The sequence below is a fragment of the Nelumbo nucifera genome, chromosome 4 (assembly GCF_055504915.1).
Source record: "Nelumbo nucifera cultivar China Antique chromosome 4, China Antique-T2T, whole genome shotgun sequence".
In the NCBI taxonomy this organism is placed as follows: Eukaryota; Viridiplantae; Streptophyta; class Magnoliopsida; order Proteales; family Nelumbonaceae; genus Nelumbo; species Nelumbo nucifera.
Genome location: NC_142652.1, coordinates 36,837,764 through 36,858,751, shown reverse-complemented (window position 1 = coordinate 36,858,751; position 20,988 = coordinate 36,837,764). Strand labels below are relative to the sequence as shown.

The 20,988-nt window shown below is 36.8% G+C and overlaps 1 protein-coding gene across 1 annotated transcript; it reads left to right on the top strand.

Moving 5' to 3' along the window:
* Window positions 1-9,091: 9,091 nt before the first annotated feature.
* Window positions 9,092-12,861, top strand: LOC104589864 (uncharacterized). Its single transcript, XM_010248300.3, has 2 exons — window positions 9,092-12,398; window positions 12,488-12,861. Exons 1-2 carry the CDS (start codon window positions 9,092-9,094, stop codon window positions 12,859-12,861), a joined length of 3,681 nt encoding a protein of 1,226 aa, XP_010246602.3.
* The last annotated feature ends 8,127 nt before the right edge of the window (window positions 12,862-20,988 follow it).

Sequence of the window (20,988 nt, the reverse complement as noted above, 5' to 3'; positions counted from 1 at the left end):
CTCTCTTCATCTCCTATCAGATATCTCACTACCTTTGTTAAGCAACCCATTGAAGTTAATAGGTGAGATCCTCAAAGCAATGGCTCAAAGTTGTCAAGTGTTTAGGTGTGAGTCGTGTGACAAATAATGGGATAAATCTACTTGCGAGATTATAGAAAGTGGGAAATTTTGGCAATTGTGAACTACCATCAGATTTCCAAGAGGGGTGTTCGAGGAGCTGTAAGGTTTGCTTCATACAAGCAAGACTTGTGGGGAGATCCATTCCAAGGTTTTTAAAACCGAGTAGGAGAATGAACCGGTTAGGGGTCTGGTTCTCAGGTTGAATGGTCAGACCGTTCGATCTGAACGATCGGTCCATTTTGACAATAAATAAAAAAATTGAAAAAAAGATTAAAAAATAAAATATGATTAAAACCGTTCGAACCATTAACCGCTTGGGTCAGTGGTATGCTCACCAAAATCAATGGTTTTTGGGAAAAATTAGATTTTGGAAAAAACCGAATCGGTCACCTGACTAGTTCCCGGTTTTTTGGTCCGACCATCTGGTCTGGTCCGGTTTTGAAAGCCATGATCCATTCTTTGCACTATTTTAAACAAACAAATAGTTAGTTTGACAAAAACATTATTAGATTCAATGTTTTTAAAACCAACCCGAATAACGAACTGGTTAGGGCTCTAGTTCCTGGTCGAATGGTCTGATCGTTCGAACCGAACAGATGGCTCATTCTGACAAAAAAATAAAGAAATTTAAAATAACTAAAAACCAACCAAACCGTTGAATGGTTCGACCGCCCGGGTTAGTGGTTTGCTAACCAAATCAATGGTTTTGGGAGAAATAACAGTTCTAGGGTAAAACGGAACCGGTCACCTGACCAGTTCCCAGTTTTTCATGTTTGACCGCCCGGCCCGATCCAGTTTTGAAAACCATGGTTATATTTTAGCTTGAGATAGATTGGACTTGTCATGTAACCATTCAACCTAAGAGGTTAGGTGAAGCACCTGAATAGGTTTTCTTCTCTAACATGCCTCATCACACAAAATCCAATTGAACTTGAAGCATGACAATAAGCATAGGCGATCCATCTCTCTTGGTGCTTCCTCTAAAGATGAAATGATGCAATTTTGAAATTCAAATCTTCCCACTTAGGTCAAGGTTCTTGAAACCCACATTGAGAGAATTGATCCTGACCTACAAAAATAAGGATAACCTAATGCTATTTCCTTTGGCCGAAGATGACCTAATGCTTCTTCCCTTGGCCGAGTTCAATTGACAATCAATTGATTGCAGGAATGCCATGATCTCTAGGTCCATCTTCCAGTTTTATCCCCATTTCCAAACTGAGCAGCAACACAGTGAAATGCTTCTTTCACCCCTCCAATCCGCCTCATAACTTAAAACGCTCTTTGACCACAAAATTACAGGGTTGTTGATGCCAACTTTAATTTATAACTAATGATATATTGATCCCAAGTTGAAGGTTTCAAACTTCTTATTGTAAAAATGAAAATAGTAGTATGTGGATTAGTCACAAAATACTTTTCTACTATCTAATCAACTGCCATGCCAAACTCACATAGTTCAAACTTCAAACTTTAACATTAAATAATCTGTCTATATTCTTTTAATGAAAAAACAAACAAGAACTAATGGTCTATTTAGTTACCTATAAATAATGGGATGAGAAAGGAAAATTTTATTTTCTCATTTGGTCACTATGCTTGTTTGCTAAGACCCACTATCCTAAAGAATCTGCTTCCAGGTCTATATTCTTTTAATGAAAAAACAAACAAGAACTAATGGTCTGTTTAGTTACCTATAAATAATGGGATGAGAAAGGAAAATTTTATTCTCATTTTTGGTCACTATGTTTGTTTGCTAAGACCCAATATCCTACAGAATCTGCTTCCAGCGTTTGGTTGATGAGAGATGGTAGATCCAAGAGAAGGTCTGCAAGAGAAGTTTATGTTGTTAGGACATATAAATCATGAAAAAATTAAATTCATGTTAGATCTATAACAAAAAACTTTTAGTTTAGTAGATCTATATGATGAATAAGGGTTAGCAAATGGAGAAGATATGGGAAGAAGATGAGGATGAAAACTGACCTTCGTAAAAGATGAGGATGAGAAGTTGAGAAATCAAGTCTCTAGAGATGAACCCGTGCTCCTTATCCACTATGCACCTGAAACATATGGAAGGAAAAATGTAATGCAAAAAAATGTGAATGATGTGTGAAATGGAATCCTATCTCCTTGCCATCTGAGAAGATGAAGACAAGGTTTCCTTTGCCAGAGAAGATGAAGATAAGGTTACCTTCCCTAGAGAAGACGAAGATAATATCCTGTCTCCTTGTTGTCTAAGATCTGAGATCGAAGTTGATGGAAGAAGAGAAGGGTATTTGTTTGGTGGAATAAAACACCAACTAGCATAAAAGGGGATGTGAGTACTTACTAGAGGCCGTAAACCTCATTGGAGATGAAAGATAAGGTGGTTTCCACCCTTGACAAAATTTTCTCACACTCGTCGTGCAACTTTCGTTTCTCACTCGGGTCACACCTATTTGGTGAGACCCCGTGTCCCTTATTTTGAGAATACTAATCCCATCTCATCGCATCATATCTCTCGAACATCCACGTCGTGCGAACCAAACGGCTTGTAAGTGGATAACGTGTTATTTACATATAATTTCAAGTGAGACCCATTTATATATTCTTTTCAATATTTATTAATTTATGTATTAAATATTTTTATTTTATTGTCATCTATTATTTTTTTAAATAGAAAATTTCAACTGGGCCCACTTGCAAATTTTCAGTTTTTTTGAGTTTAACATTATCACATTAGCATTTCCTATTATTTTATTCATTATTTAATGGATAGTGAACAGTGTCATTAACAGTGCAGTTTTGGATTGGACTTTTTAACTTAGTGTAAGGTTAAATTGGCCCCTCGAATTATAAAAGGATGAAAGTAGCCTTTTCGCAAACTTCAAGGATTGGTAGAGCCAAAAATCTATTTATTTTGTACTAGCTGGGAGCCATGAGATGCACAAGTTTTATTAAAAGTAATTGTGACAAGCCTTGCCACATTCCCAATTGGGTCAAGTGACATCTAGTACAAGTTTTCCAGTGGAACTTAAGCTGGTTTTAATTAGTAAATTTAGTTATAAATTACTAATTATTAATTATAAAACTTAATTTTAGATTGAATTAGTTTTTAATTTATTTTATTCCTTTTACTAATTAAATTCTTTTTATTATGCTAATAAAAATATTTTTATCAATAACAATAACTAATAATTATTTTTATTTTATTTAAGTAACTTACTAAGTTATTTTTTATGGTTAATTAAATGGAAGAAGATTATTTAGTGTAATAATATATCATTGAATATCTCCATTTCAGCATAATTAATCTTTACTAATAATTATAATCTAATGCAAAAATATCAAATATATATATATATATATAATTATAGTTAAATTAAAATGGATATAGATATAAATAAAATTAATGAATTTTGTGCAATTTAATGGAGTAATGGAGATAAGAGAGAATTAGTAGCATTAGTTATTGAATGAGAGAGTTAATGGCATAATTAATGAGGAGAGATTACCAAAAGAGTTAATGGGAAAGAAGAGAGAAAGATTTAATGGCGAATTAGTGAATAGTGTTAAAAGTCATCTCAAAGGTGATTGGTCACTTGAGCTATTTTGTTAAATTTTCAAATTAAAAAATAAAAAAAAAAACAGAGAAAAGATAAGTGATCTAATAAGTTTTTAGGCCAAACAGTTACACCATCTCGGTCAAGGACAGTTTTAAAATTCGTCTTTTACCCAACAATCAAAAGTTCTTCCCAAACTATAACGCCAAAGAAAATATCAAAACTAGTCCAGCAAGTCTCCATTAATTTGTTAAGTTGCTGAAGTAGAAATTTCAGTTGCGAGACCAAACTATAGTAAGAGTTTAGAAGCTAATAAGCAACCTTATCCTGATATATACATTGAAAAGTCTGTTTGAATCCTTTACACGAGAACCACAGAACCCCAAAAATTATGTATTTCTATTCCGAATTCTTTGTTTCTTTCATTATACTTCTCTGTAACCACAAGTCACTACCAGTATGTCATTTGAAAAATTCATGGGTCATCCATATATATCATATATGTCGGCAGAACAATGGTTTAGATTCCCATGGTTGGATGAGTTAAAATAGTATTGTCCTCATTCAAAGGAAAATAAGAACAGTCCGAAGAAAAAACAATTTGGAAGCACTAGTTTCCATGTAGAAAATTCATTTAATTTGATTTTGAGCAGTCAATCGTTTGGGTCTGGATGTTGAAAGAAAAGTCACAAGGCAACGACAAGAAAGGGCTGCAATCATGAATTGAAAGCAAAGAAAAAACATAAACAAAATGACCGGAACTAGAAACCAAGTCGAGATCACTTCCTTTACTATGCCCACATCGTCACTTTCTACTTTGCTATCCACCACTGTTCATGCCTTCAAACAGGGAGAAGCTAGTAGAGGCTCTGTTGAAGTGGAGAAAATGCAAATGCAATGTTTTTAAAACCAGATCGGATAGGGAACAGTTCTGGGGACCAGTTCCCAGATCAAACAGTTGGACTGTCCAGTTCAAATGGATGGTTCGATCTGATTTAAAATAAAAAATAACCAAAAACCATTGTTTGAGTCGATGGTTTGATCGCCTGCATCAATGGGTTTCTAACCAAATCAACAGTTTTTAGCTAACAAATAATTTTAGGATAAAACGAAATCAGTTATCTGACCAATTCCCAGTTTTTTTGGTCCAATCCAATTTTCAAAACCATGGAGAATTGGTTTTAAGCTCGCACAATCACACTTCATACTCCACCACCAACAGCAGCAGCAGTCTTTCTACGCCATCAACTTTGTTCTTTATTTTTCCAAAGTGACAGAAAGAAACATCAAAGAAAAGACAAATAAAATCTTGACAAATTCATATATATCCATAATCCCACTCAAGATTTTCTACTCACTTTTCCTACCCATTTTCTACCCATCGTGAATTGGAGTCACACATCAGAGTTCTGGATTCCCATTCTTGCATTTGAATAGGTGAACACGTTTTCTGAGGTTCACAGCTAGACACGTCAATTGCCGTGGCCTAAACTCACCATCATCATCGTCATCATTCACGCTATATCCAAGATCCCAACCATATATAGGGTCAATTGCCAAGACCTAGACCAATTTATCATTAGTATGATCTATTTGTTCTTTATAAATAGACGAAATAAAACAACTGTGTGCTTATAAATTGCGGATTGAAACAGGGTTCCACATAATTACAAGATGGGTTTGCTGGTTCTTTTGCACTTGTGTTTTGTTGTCTTTCTGTTCTCGCTATTGTTTCAAGGGTATGTAGTTTTTCTTATTTAATGACAAAACGTGCCTCTAGCTCTTTTGCATTCAAGTCAATTGCCCTGTTCAGTTTGGAAGAAGTACAAATACAAATATCTAGTGTATAAAACTCATATATTTTATATTATTTTATATTATTTGTGCAGTACATATTTATATTTATATTCCTTTCAAATTGAACCTTATTGTTCTTTTCAATTCTTCTTATTTTCCCCTGCAAAACTACTTGTCCATTAATTATGAAATGTTTGGATCGATATAAAACACTGATTCAAAAGCAAAAGCTAAGAGTGCTTTGCCTCTTATTTGCACTTCCTCTGCAAAACTACTTGTCAATTCTTCTTATTTGCATTTCCTCTGTTTAGTCAGCTTAATTTGGGATGATGATGATGCTAGTGATAATGTGTCCAAATTTTTTATAACATTTTATATTTCTATATATAAAAATAATTCTTATTTATTAAATTTATTTTTGTTTTATATGATGAATATGCATATTAAAGACGAACCCAAATGTTTTTGTTTTTTCTTGCAAACTTTATGTACCCAAAAGTTTAATTGTTGACTCACCACCAAAATGGAAAAAAAGTTCATTTATTGATTAGGTTTAAAAGCAATACATATAAATCCAATTAATAGAATTTATTAGTGAGAAAAATACCTTAAATATAGGATTTAATGAGAGAGAATAGAAATTAACTTGTTAAATATAAGACTTATTAAGAGGGAATTAAATGAGATAAAAAATAGTAATTTTAACCCTCTCAAATAGAGGGGAGCTAAATTCAAAAAGAAAAATATAAGCATTTTTCAATACTTCATTAGCTAAATATAAGACTTATTAAGAGCTAAATTGTTTGGTAACATTACTGCCACTTAAGCATTTTTCAATACTTCATTAGCAATCCTTTTCTAGCAAGTGTACGTATAAAAATGAGAAAATATCAGACCATAGGTTTTCCAATTCCCCAAGGTGTGGTCTGAAAAAATGTTTTTCAAACAAACATCCAACCAAACAGATATCATTTTCTCCAGCACCACATCTCCTATGTGACATTAACGCGACACCATTTTCTCATAAAACCGCATTATTAGCTCCATCTTCTCATACTAATTTCTTTTGTTGGCAGGACTAGTTTGATAAATAGAGTTCCACCAAGAGGCTTCGCCCAGGCTAGAGTGAAGGATGACCCACCGCCATCACCGGTAATACCAGCCCCACACCCAAATTTACCAGCTGCAATGGTCAGTGTGGAGCAGCCAATACATATTGAAACCGTTAGTAGCTCAAGATCTTTTTCTTTTTTAATAAAAAAAAATTATTTCACCTTAACAAAACATTATTTCAATCTAACTATTGATAAAAGTAACTAGTGGCAACTCAATTTTTACCTAGGGTTTCGGTTAAATATTTATTTTTCCCTTCCAATATTCCTAATAACTTGTACCCTTTTTGGGTTGTTTGTGAGAGGAAGAGATGATGTTGAATTGTTGATGTCAATTTTATATCCAATTAATGATCTATTGGTCCCAAGTAAATGTAGATCTATCTAATCTATCATGACTAGACCTGCTCATGGGTCACGCAGTCCGACGGTCCAATCTGCATCCCGTCGGGCTTGGACATATAGTTAGACTCGCGGACTTGACTTTGGGCCCAAAACATCAAGCCCGATTGTGTTTCAAGTCGGATTCAGGATTTGTCAAAAAAGTCCAGTCCGATTAATTTATATAATATAAAATATATAATATTTATTATAATATATATTAATAATTTAGTATATACATTTTTTAGACTTCAAGCTTGGATGGATTCTTTTGTTTAGACTTTAGACTCGGATCAGGCTTAGGTTTCAGATTTTTTATGAGGGCCAATCTCGGGCTTAAGTTGTAGGCCCAATGGTCAGGCCAGTCTTGAGATCAGGCTTTAAAAAAATCTATTAATGAAAAGTGAAAGTTCAGCTCAAACTCAGTACTACCCGGCCCATGAACATGTCTAATTATGACAAACTCACAATGTGAGTTTTATGTAGAATAACCCCTATGAGTTCCCATCTTCTGGTTACTTTCACCAGCCGCACATTGTGATATATTTTGTATTTTATATATGACTTATATTTCTGATTCTGATGTATGGCCAGCAATGTTGTGGTCAGTAATTCCAAATTCATCCTGTGTACCTAAACCAAACCAATCCATCCATCAATCAATTTGGTTATTGTTTGGTAAAATCAGCCTGGGGTAAGGAGGCTTCATGTGCATCGCATGTTAGCTAGCAACGCTGTTGGGTTAGAAAAAAGAGTAATTACAATCTATATTCTTTTAAACAAATAAAGAACTAAGGAGGTATTTGATACAGTGGCATTATGTTTTGGATTAATCAATATAAAAAAAATTGAGATAAGTGGACTGCAATCCACCTGAAATATCTGAAATTACAATCCCTCCTAATCTATTAGTAGCCCTCTTATAAACCTCATCCTATCCGTGGATTTGGCATCAATCCATGGTCAGGATTCATTTGACCTGTACGGTGGGGGTCACATTTCTGAGGTGGGCTGAATTATAAAAATCCCTATAATTTTTTGAAAGAAATTTTTTTCTACCTGAAATTTTTTGAAAACATTTTGAATCGATAAATTAGACATTTCTCATGCATTCATTTTTGGGGTAATTTGAGTTCAGTCCAACTCAGAATTCTTAATGCATTCCTAACAGTTCGGATCAGTGCCAAGGGGAGGGGGGATTGATGTTGTGTACAGGGGAGCTGTGTATTTACATTTGGGAAACCAATAACACAAGGGCCTTGTTCGTTTTTCGATAAGTTACTTATGTAGGTAAATGCAATAAACTGAGTAAGTTTTTCCTAGAAAACACTCACCAGGGTAAGTGCATTTACCCATATTCTTTTATTTCCTTGGTAAATAAGGTTGATTATTTTAACCATAAAAATTCATTATTAAAATGGGCATTTTTGTGAAATTCAAGTGTTAACAACTTTTTCCCTAGGTGGGAAAGTTATTTACCCACCTAATAAATGGGTATCACTTGCTAGGGTAAGTGATAAACTTTCCCTAATCCCCACATAAATCTCAAAAATGAACATGTGATTCTTAGTCAATGGGAACCAAAATCCCATTGACCAAATTCCCCCCTCTTAAAATCCAAAAAAAGAACACACCCAAGAGGTGGACTGAATTCCAAAAAGGCCTTCAATTTTCTAGTTGTAATGTTGAAATGACACTTGACATATGATATAACAACACATTTCTCACAAATTTTATTGATCAACCAAAACTAAGGGCAGTACAACTCCACTACCAAATACCCTCTAGGCTGGTATCTTCTCTTCTTATAGGAAGCCCCCAAACGGCCCAGACTGTTTTTTCCAAACAACCATAAGTTTTCTCAAAATTATAACCCCAAATAAAATACTAAGTTTTCAACAACAAAAAGGAGATGAATCCTTAAAACAAGGAATGCCAAATGCAGCCTATAACTAGTCTCATCTGATGCTGAATTATAAATTTCAGTTGGGGAACCAAGCTAACTACAAAACCTTTAAGAGAGAGTAGACAATCTTATCCTGATATATGTATTGAATATATGTTTAACTCTTTAAACGAGACAAATGGAACATCAGGCAAATTAAGCTAACGATTTAAACCATTTAAGGTGCAATCATGAGAGAAGTGTTTTATTACTTTCTTCTTCTGTTTTTCTTTTCTTTTCTGCAGACCCCAGCACAGGAAGAAGCAGAGGCCTTGCTGAAATGGAAAAATAGTTTAAGCTCCCACGGTCTCACTTCATGGTCCCTAAACAGCAGCAGCAGTACCACTACTCCTTGCAACTGGACTGGAATTCGATGCAATAAAATCGGGAGAATTGTCGGAATAAATCTTGCCAAGTCAGGACTCATTGGCACACTTTACCAGTTCAATTTCTCTTCCTTCCCCAAACTCACTTCTCTCAACCTTAACCTTAACACATTTTTTGGGGCTGTCCCAACTCAGATTGGGTTACTTTCAAAACTTGCTTTTCTTGATCTTGGTAGCAACAATTTCACAGGTGCTATTCCTTCGGAGATTGGAAATCTGTTAAATCTAAGAGTGCTTTGCCTCTTCAACAATTCATTGGTTGGTCCAATTCCATATCAGCTTAGTAATTTAAGACAGGTATCGCATCTCCATCTGGGGGGAAACTACCTAGAGAATCCTGATCCAATTCGGTTTAAGAGTATGGCTTCACTAACTGATCTCAACCTCCATTACAACCTTCTGACACTAGAAGTTCCACCATTCATCTTCCAATGTTCAAAGCTCATCTTTCTTGACTTATCATATAATAATTTCACGAGTATGATCCCTGTGCAACTTTTTACTAGTCTCAAGGTTCTTAAGTTCTTGAACCTCACTCAAAATCAATTTGAAGGACCGATTCCAATGGAAATCAAGAACCTTGCTGAACTTCAAGAGCTGAAACTGGGAGAAAACAGGCTGAATGGTACAATACCATCCGAAATTGGACTCCAATCCAACCTCAGAATCCTTGAGTTACATGAAAATCCATTTCATGGGCCAATACCATCTTCCATAGGAAGTCTTAGAATGCTTGAAAGACTAAATATCCTGAAAGCAGGTCTGAATTCCAGTATCCCCTATGAGCTTGGCTTTTGCACCAACCTATCTTTCTTAGAACTCTCACAGAACAACCTTGTAGGCCCCTTGCCTCCTTCAATGGCTTCTCTAACACGAATCTCTGAGCTTGGATTGTCCAGCAATCAAATATCTGGTGAGATCCATCCATTTTTCTTATCCAATTGGACAGAACTAATCTCTTTGCAACTTCATAAAAACAACCTAAGTGGAACAATTCCACCTGAGATCGGCTCACTTCATAAGCTCAATTTCTTGATCCTATTCCAGAACCAATTATCAGGTTCTATGCCTTGGGAGATTGGAAATATTTTGAATTTGTATGAACTTGATTTATCTAATAACCATTTAACTGGTTTTATCCCCCCCAGCATAGGGAACTTGTCTAGGCTTGCCAAACTAAGTTTGATGAATAATCAGCTTAGTGGAACCCTTCCCCATGAAATGGGTAAACTGAAAAGACTACAATTTTTGGACCTGAGTTTGAATAAACTTCATGGAACCTTGCCTTCATCTATAACCCACTTGGAAAACCTAAATTCCCTCTATGTTCACTATAACAATTTCTCTGGTAATATACCAAAAGATTTCGGCCCCAGTTCTCTGGGAAGTGTAAGTTTCTCCGTTAACAATTTCACAGGCAAGCTCCCTCCTCAAATTTGTATTGGTGGAAAGCTTGTCTACCTGACAGCCGATCAAAATATGTTCGATGGATCCATCCCTCCAAGCCTTAAAAACTGCACAGGCTTAACCAGAGTCCGTCTTGAGCGTAACCTTCTTGACGGAGACATTACTGATGCTTTTGGGGTATACCCAAATTTGACATACATGGATTTGAGCGATAACCGACTATCTGGTATATTATCAAACAGCTGGGGGGACTATTTGAATCTCTCATCCTTTCGAGTGTCCAATAACATGATATCAGGTCAAATTCCTGCGGAGATTGGAAAGTTGAAAAACCTGCAAATTCTTGATCTCTCTTCAAATCAATTGGCCGAAGAGGTTCCAGTGCAACTTTTTCATTCATCTTCACTAATATATGAACTAAACTTGAGCGACAATCAGCTTTCAGGCCAGGTATCATCGGAGATTGGAAGGTTGTCACGTCTACAAAAGTTTGACTTGTCACAGAACAATCTAAGTGGGTCTATTCCTGAGGAGGTGGGGGACTGCCAGCAACTAATATCCTTGAAACTCAACCACAACAAATTAAATGGGGCAATCCCATGGAAGATTGGGAATCTGGTGGCCTTACAGTCTTCTCTAGACCTCAGTCAAAATTCACTCACTGGAGGAATACCACCACAGATTGGAAGCCTGAGTCAATTAGAAAACTTGAATCTTTCTAACAACAGGCTTTCTGGTTTGATACCTCCTGCCCTACAAGGTCTGAGGAGCCTTCAGTCTGTAGACATATCGAATAACAATCTTAGAGGTCCGCTTCCAGATAGTATCGCCTTTCAAAGAGCTTCTCCCAAGGAATTAGCGGGTAACCCAGGTTTGTGCGGCGAAAAGGTGCAAGGTTTGCCCCCTTGTACTAGTCATAACAGTTCTTTTACAAGCAATAACAAAAACAGTAGACAAAAGAAACTGGTTATTGTTGTAACTGTTTCTGTCACAACTATTGCATTATTTCTTTTAGCTTTGCTTGGATTCTTCATCTTCCATTGTAAGACCAGAGGCATAATTGTGGAGGAAAACCATGATTCAGGAAGCAACAATTCATTCTGTGTATGGAACTACAATGGAGAATTAGTGTTCAAGGACATTGTCACTGTTACAGAAAGCTTCAATGAGAAATACTGCATAGGGAAAGGGGGTCAAGGGTGCATTTACAAAGCAGTACTTCCAACTGGTGACTTCTTAGCTGTAAAGCGTCTTCATTCATCACCATCATCGTCATCCCATGAAAATGAGGTTGCTCGGAATGAATGGAAGAAGAACTTTGAATCTGAAATACATGCTCTTACTGAAATTCGACACCGAAATATAGTAAAGATGCATGGATTCTGCTCTTACAACGGAACCATGTTTCTGGTGTATGAGTACGTGGAGAAAGGTAGCTTGGGAAATTTGCTGAATAACAAAGAAGCAGCGACATTGTTAGACTGGGAGAAAAGGTTGAAGGTGATCAAAGGGGTGGCGCATGCTTTGTCCTACTTGCACCATGACTGCTCGCCTCCCATCGTGCACCGTGACATTACAGGGAATAACATTTTACTGGACTCAGAGTTTGAGCCTAAGATCTCTGATTTTGGGACTGCAAGGTTGATAAGAGCTGGTGAATCTAATTGGACTTCAGTAGCTGGTTCATATGGCTACATAGCTCCTGGTTAGTTTGTTTACTAATTCAGACCCTACGTGTTAGCTTTCGTTCAACTTAATTTTTTTCACTTATGATTCCATTATGCTATACTGCAGAGCTTGCCACAACTATGAAGGTGACAGACAAGTGCGACGTCTACAGTTTTGGAGTTGTAGCATTAGAAGTAATCATGGGAAAACACCCAGGTGAAGAGCTTCTGTGCTTACAGAATGAAGAATATGATCTGCATCTTGGAAGTGCGTTAGACCAGAGGACACCACCACCTCCAGCCGGAACCATTAAACAAGAGATAGTTTTGGTGGTGACCCTTGCTTTAGCATGTACTCATGTCGATCCTAGTTCTCGACCCACCATGCTTCAGGTCTCTCGCCGATTATCAGCAAACAGAAGCCTGCCTTGTTCAGAGCCTCTTGAGATGCTGACATTGAAAAGTTTGAAGGATGTAAGGGATAAAATTCACATCAATTAAATGTTTGTAAAATAGAATAGGGAGTGTTGTGTTTGGCCTCTCGGGTTTGGACATAGGAATGGCAATGGGGTGGGACGGGGAATTGAAGGGGAGCCACTCCTTTCATTCTTGACAAGGTTATTCCCATCCCTGTTCCCACAAGGATCTTCACTTTCATGATTTTTTATAATGTCAACTATTTTATTTTTATTTTTATTTTATTTTAAAAATAAAAAATAAAATAATTAAAATTTACAATTCTATTAAAAAAGATTCAAACATATTCAATCATATTTTTAAAAATATTAATATGCATATATACATACATGCATATATAGACATATGCTTACATACATATATACATATATATTAGCAGAGATCGGGGTCCCTGTGGGGTAGGGAGTGCTCTCCCCATCCCTATCAACGGGGATGAAAATTTCCCCGTCCCCTTCGCTGTGGGGGAAAATCATCCCCATCCCTTCCCTGAATGGGGTGGGTCCCCCCCCATAAGAATTGGAGAAATGAGAAAAATTGACATCCCTACAAATACATGGAAAACACTCATGAGTCTATTTAATTTAAAGAATTAAAAATGTCATCATCGTCATCATCATCATCATCAATGCCCTATTTCAAAAGTATATTATGGGCATTTTGGTCATTTGAAATTTGAAAATTGGCATTTTTTTGGCAACTAAACAAATCAAGGAGTATTAGTATTACAATCTTTTTGTCATTCTGTCGGAAAACTAATAAAGGGATGGGATGTTTTAGGTGGTTCAATTTATGGTTTTAAATAAGGGTGGTATGCATTACATATGCTACCCTGACTGTTCATACGTTCGACTACGATGTTATATTTACATGCATTATACGCAAGTTCATGCGCAACCCTATTCATACTTCTATTTTTATGGGCTATTACAGTTATATCAAAAAAGGATAGAAGATGTAGAATTTTTGGCTTGATAGTGTGAACTTGCAACTCTATTTCGTTATCCATATAGATGTTGTTTACCACGCTTTCTGAGTCAGAAGAACAGATATTCGATCTCTTCAACTTCAACTTCAACTTTATGGCATATTGAATGCCATGTAAGAGAGCCCACCATTCGGCTTGAAGGGGGTTAGCAGCTGTGATCCTTCTACTGCCTAAGAAGACCTCCTTATCATTTGTTGTGATAATCCAAACTCCTGTTCTTGCCATACCAGATGAAGGATTAAAAGACCCGTCGATGAACAAATTGAAATGTTTAGGTAAGATTATATGGGAATGGATGAATGACGGGTGGGAGGACTGTATTGCTTCATTTGGGACTAGATACCAGCACGTGTGATGGATTAAATGTGTTGGGTTAATGATATTCTTTTTGTGCTCCGCTGCATTTCCCATATCCCATATTAATCTGAATAGTATGAGAAACTTTGCAAAAAACTATTGTTTTTCTTCCTTACGTAGGCAGCTTAGTTTAGAATCAATCCATTCCTGTATAAATATATAGATCTCCTTGTATTTTATGAGTTCTGGGTTTATTCCTAGATTGGCTGATAGCCATACTGCCCGAGCATAAGGACACTCAAAGAACACATGTTGCCAAGTTTCTGTATTAATTTTGCATAGAGAGCATTTTCTCTCATCTTTAGCAATAAAATGCCATTTGTCTTTTGTGGAAATACCATTCCACCATGCCTTCCACATGAATAGCTGGAATCTCATAGGAAGTTTACTTTTCCATATGAGATTCCAATTCCAGTGCTGACCAGAAGGTGAGGCCTGTTTTGACATGAAGAAATTGTAGCCAGTCTTAATCTCATATTCTCCCAATTTTGATCTCTTCCAGATGATTCTATCAAAAGGTAAATGATGAGAGATTAGGGTGTGATGGATTTGACTGTAACATTCCTCCTTAAAAATTGATTCAATTTTCCTATTATCCCACTCTCCCGATATGGTGATGAGCTCACTCACCTTTAGACACCTTGCAAGAGTGGCTATTTCGGGTTTTATGTCTGGGATACCATTAGTAAGAGAAGGAACCCATGGATCTGAAATAAAAACTTCTGCCCTTTGACCTGTCATACCATATTTGGTTTAATGATATCCCATAGTTGTAGAACATTTTTCCACCACCCCCGAGTCCACTTTTTTTCTTTTTAGGGAGTAAATGGATTGATTTTTAATATATTTTGCCTTTATTGCATCCCTCCATAGTCCTTTTTCACTGGACCATAATCTCCAAATTTGTTTACAAAATAAAGCTTGTTTAAACTCCTTCGTTCTTTTGAATCCTAGCCCACCCATTTTTTTGGATTGATAGAGAGTTCCCCATGCTATGGTGTGCATAGCTCTATGACCTACCGAGCCGTCTCACCAAAAATTTCTCTGGACTTGCTCTAACTTTTTTAGAATGGCACTTGAGAAAATTGAGGTTCCCATGATCTAGTTTGGCACTGACTACTGGAGAGTTGCTTTAATCATGACAGTTCTTCCAGCTTGCGACAACAACTTTGCCTTCCACAGTCCTAACCTTGTATTAATTCTTTCTAGCAATTCCAATTGATTGATTTTGCTTTTGTCCCCAAGAGCAAGTTGGGTCCCCAAATATTTCTCTGTTTTATTTAATAGTTTTCATGTGAAGTAGAGCTAGGAGAAATTTTACTTTTTTCCGATGTACCCCCGGACTGAAGTACCCTCCAGATATTATTTTATAAATTTTTTTATCCGAAATCCTTTCACTTCTTAACCTCATCTTTACAAATAATGAGACAGTCATCAGCGAACAGTAAGTGAGAGATACTTGGGTCATTCCTACTCAAAGTGATTCTTTGGATCTTCTTTTGCGTCTCCTTTTTCTGAAGCATGCCGGAGAGTATTTGAATAAGTAAAGTGATAGTGGATCACCTTGCCTTAGCCCATTTTTGAGTGAAAAGAATTCTTTGTTTGTTCCCTTTATTTTGACAGAGAATCTTGGGGTTTCCATACACCATTCAATCATTTTACACCATTTATCTGGGAACCCCATACTCTGTAGAACTTTAGTAATGAAATCTCTCCTCATTCTTTCATAAGCATTTGACATGTCAATCTTCAGTAGGACCCAGCTTATTCCTTTCTTTTGCTTTCTCATTTTATGCACGATTTCTTTGGCTAGAATCACATTATCTACACACTGTCTCCCTTTGATGAAAGCAGACTGATTCGGAGCAATTAGTCTATCCAGGTGATTTTGCATTCTGAGAACCAAACGTTTTGCTATTATTCTGTAGATGACATTACATACGCTTATGGGTCTGAATTGAGTTATTGCTTCCAGATTTTTTTTTACTTTTGGGATGTACGCTAAATTTGTGGAATTTATTTCTTTTGGGAATTTCCCAGATTCAAAGAATTCTCTTACCAAACTACAAAAATCCATTTTTATTGTATCCCATAATTTTTTTGTAGAAGTATGGCGAGAAGCCATCTGGGCCCGGGGCAGAATGAGATTTTAATGATTTGACAATTTGCTCAATTTCCTCATTCGTGGGAGGCCTTAGTAATTCTTGAGCATCCTCCTCTGAAATTTTCTCCTGTATTAATTCATGTAGCTCTGGAATTTCGTCATGATTATTGTTGCTCACCTCCTTTGCTTGGGCCTTAAAAGCTTCGGCTACTTCCTCTAAGGTCATTTGATTTCCATCCAAAGTCTTTTTGACAAATTCTAGAGCATTTCTCCTCCTGTTAAAATTTGTGATTTGGTGAAAATATCGTGTTTTTATTATCACCTTCCTTCAGCCACAATTCCCGATATTCTAATTTCCATAAATTTTCTTCTCTCAACATCCATCTTTCATACTCCTTTATTAACACTGTTTTCCTCTGCTGATCTTCATCATTTCCACTCTCCTCTAAATCAAATATGTTATTTTCTATCTCTTTGAGTTTTTCTTCAATTTTACCAAAACTCTTTCTATTCCACTCTTTCAGAGCCTCTTTACATCTACGCGACTTGTTTGGTAGAGATACTGTTGAGGAGGAGAGAACCATTGGTTTTCTATGATTTCTTTGCATTCATCTTCCTCAGCCCACATAGGCAAAATATGAAATTGTTCTGGGCCAGGAATCTGTTGTGGAGGATCAGTATCGAGGATTAGAAGTGAATGATCTGACATGACATTTTTTATGGATGTGGTCCTAGCATTAGGAAATATGGAGTGCCAATGGATATTTGCCAGACCCCGATGCTGTTTTTCTTTGACTTTCCTTTGTCCCCACTTTTTGTTGGACCAAGTGAATTTGGTTCCAATCATCTCAATTTCTAATAGGGAGTGCAAGTCAATTAGTGTTGGCCAGTGAAGTTGGCATTCCGTTGATTGAAACTCTAGCTCCACTGTATTCCCTAGAGTGTAAAACCTCATTCAAATCACTTAAAAATTACCCACTATTTATAATTTACCATTTTGTCATGTAAGTCAAGCCAAAGTTGGGATCTTTTGCCTTTCATCAGGTGACCATAGGTCAAACAGAGATTCCAATTCTGGGACTTCTGGGGCATAATAATAGAGATAATGATACATCTATTGGAGATCTTTTTTATAGAAATGGGCAAATCTTTCTTCCAAGTTCCAACCACAAAATAGACCCCTGATTGTCCCTGGGCTGGGCTATAACAAAGCTGAGAGTACCCTAGTTTTCTTCCCAAGAGTTTTGATTTTTCTTCATCTAGTTTTGTCTCAGACAAAAAAGTTATGTCCGGGCTTGAAATTCTAATTTGCTTATTTAAGCATTGGATGGTACGGGAGTTGTTGCAGCCTCTAGCGTTCCAACTTAGGATTTTCATGACTCTTGACTGACTAGGAAATAGTAAAAAGTTGAATAGGCACACTAAGTGAACATAGAGAAATTTATAACAGTGAATGCAGAAAGAGAGAGTTACCTCAGATGAGGGAAGAGGGAATTCCAAAGGGGAATCTGATGGGAGGAGACAGGGGAACTCCAAAGAGAGAGTTGCTTTTGAACCCACCCTGATGAAGGTATCTCTGTTGGAGGTGGATGCAAATTTGTTTGCAAGTAATGTTTTAGCTAGTTGTGTCATTTTCTCCCAATCTGCCTGAAAATTTGGACAATTCATCTTCATCCATGCAATAAGATTTACATCCATCAGATAGAAAGTCTGGCCCGTAAGGGGAATCAAGGTTTTAGAACCATTTGCCACTATTATTTCTAGCTGGTTCTCACAGACTTGTAGGAGGGACTTTGATTCCAGGACCAAAAGGGTTTTCCTGGGCCTGCCCCTTTTTGTCAGGCCCAATTCTAGATCCACGTACCCGAAACTGCAAGATTTTGTGATGTAGCTAGCTGGTCCAGATCCGATCTTGGCGCGTACATAGATATGGGCATGCTGGTTTTGATTTCAGTAAGGTTGAACTAGATAGATGCCACCTATTTAGTATTTAGGAGAGGTGTTGGATGAGTTGCTCCATGCAGATTGCATGAGTGCCACGTGGTTCCCTAGGGTTTGCTCTCCAGAGGTTCCCAGGGGTTTCAAACGTCTACATCATAGATTATTTAATTGCTCTTGAGGATGCAGTTGCCCTGATGGTGTGTGAGACACTATTATATTTAATTGCCCTCTCATAGTTACATCAGTAAACAATATTTTTTGAGCATGTTAGAAAATAGAAAATTGTTTTGTTTTGCTGATTTTGAAACCATACCATATTGCAGATTCTAAAAGCACCTAAAGCAATCAGCAATCACGAATCAAAGAAGTGGAATGTTTTTTAGTAACTCGAAAGTTTTATACGGTGCTTCTTCTATAATTCGTGAAGTGGATTCCAATATTATCACAAATTGTCGGTCGGAGCTTCCCTCCTTGGAGCATCAAAAATCAAATCATAGATTGCGATTAATAATGGCCAGAAATTGAATAATAACTGTAATATAAAAATAATGGACCCTTGAAAATCTGTACCAAACAGACTCAAACTCAATTTTTCAACAACAATTTTTGATAAATTTTCACAGAAATCGTCTATTTCTGGATAATGGCCTTCCCTGTGTGGTGGACAAAAGCTTCCTGTATTAGCACTCCATCCGGATCTATTTGCAGTGAGGGTTATTTTTTTCTAAAACCCGATTTTAATTGTCCTCTTATGAAACCAAAAACAATCTATGCTAAAAAGTTCCATTTGCAACTTATAGAGATAACATATAGATATGCCTGAGATACTTCCCTACATACCCACAACATCTATTTTGTGAGATTCAATGGACCATTTCTTAGATAAGCTTCATCTCATCCTGAAGAGCCAAGGGCGGCCCTTAGTTTCGTGGAGCCTATGAATTTTATTTGAGAATGTGGTCTCTTATCTTTGCAAATGCCTTTACATCTGATCCCCACAACTAACAATCAATACCTATGGGCTATGGCATTGGCTTCCACTTTATTTGCCCTTTGATCCTCTCTAACATGCACACTACTTTGTCAGCCTCCACATTGATATTACCTAAGATAGTTTTGAAGATCTCTGCCTCTGGTTTTTCATATCCAACTTGTGATAAATCTACAACATCAATAATATCCTTAAGTGTGTGTCAAAGTTCAAACAATAGCCAATTTAACTCTGGCGGATTTTGGGATTTTAGAGGAAGGCTCAGCATCAGTTCGTGTGGTTGGAGGTTCGATCAAGGTTGTGGTTGCTGATGTAGGAGTTCGGGACCGTGGAAATTTTCTCCGTAGGTGTTTAATCCTATGTTTTCAAATGGATGCCACCCCTTAAATGAAGAGGTGGAACGGTGGATGTCTATCCGTTGGAGGAATCGGCTCACTCCGGTTGTGCGAAGGCTTGAGGGGAGTAAATGGCTTCTCATTTTTTACTCTGAAGAAGAAGCTTGCGGAGCTCTTCACACCCAAGATCAAACTTTTAACGGGTTGCGCTTCTCATCGGCACAATCCTTTCCTGGCAGAATGAAAGAGATAGTGTGATGCAGGCGTCGACAGGATCCGCATTGGAGCTGGTACCGATGGAAGGTCAGCCGTCGGAGAATGCAGAGCATTCTTCATTTTTTGCAGCCCAGGCCAACGATCAGCGAGCTGTTCAACTTTTAAGTTTTTCCCGCTATTCTCAGGACTCAGGAGGGTGGGCCCGGGCCAATGCTTTTGCGAGTTGGGGATTGGGTAGAGACCCCTGCGGGTCAACCCGATTACTGCTATTAGCCCGACCATCAGACAAGTTGATGGGCTGGGCTCGGTTTGTTCGGTGGTAAAGCCCATTTCATCTTCATCTTCTTCCCCGCACGCTCTCGTCCCTGTGAAGTTAGTTTGGCAAAGGTTTGAGGGTATTGAGGCTACGTTCTCTTTCCGGTAAGTTACTTATCCAGGTAAACACAGTTATTTGGGTAGGTTTTTCTGAGAAACACTTACCCGGGTAAATGCATTTACCCATGTTCTTTTATTTCTTATGTAAATAAAGCAATAATTATTTTAGTCATAAAAATCCATTATTAAAAGGGCATTTTTGTCTCATTCAAGTGTTGACAACTTTCCCCCTAGGTGGAAAAGTTATTTACCCACCTAGGAAATGGGTGATACGCAGGAAAATAAAATTTCCTTGATCACCACATAAATCTGAGAAAAGAATATGGGATTCTTGGTTTCCCCCCTCTCAAAATCTGAAAAAAGAATGCCCCCTAAGAAGTAAGAACCCCTCTCAAAACTCTTCACCCAGGCCAGTTAACAGCAAATTGCAGTCTAGTCCTCTCAAAATCTATATATTATATATATTTTTATATATTACAAATTAATAAATATGCAGTATATATAAATATATATATATATATATATATATTTATAATATATAATATATTATTTATTATTTAAAATATAATATTTTATATACATTTTTGGTTTTTTATTATATGTTTAAAGATTTTTTATAATATATATTGTAAAAATAAAAAAACTAAAAAATCGATGAACTGAACTGTCGATTAACTGATCGGCTTGAGTTCGTTTCCGGTTACCAATTTTCCATGAACCGATAGGACTGGTTTGATTTAAGAAATAGGCCCACATTTTCACATTAAAGGAGGTTTTAAGTCATGTGAGAAACTAGAACTCAAGGGAGGTTTAAGTGTTTTACCCTAATAATTAAAAATTCATCAAT

Excerpts from the sequence above, each read along its gene's own strand:
- LOC104589864 (XM_010248300.3), top strand. The coding sequence starts at position 9,092 with ATGAGAGAAGTGTTTTATTACTTTCTTCTTCTGTTTTTCTTTTCTTTT. Across the intron at positions 12,399-12,487 it reads ATATGGCTACATAGCTCCTG|AGCTTGCCACAACTATGAAG; the intron begins GTTAGTTTGTTT and ends GCTATACTGCAG.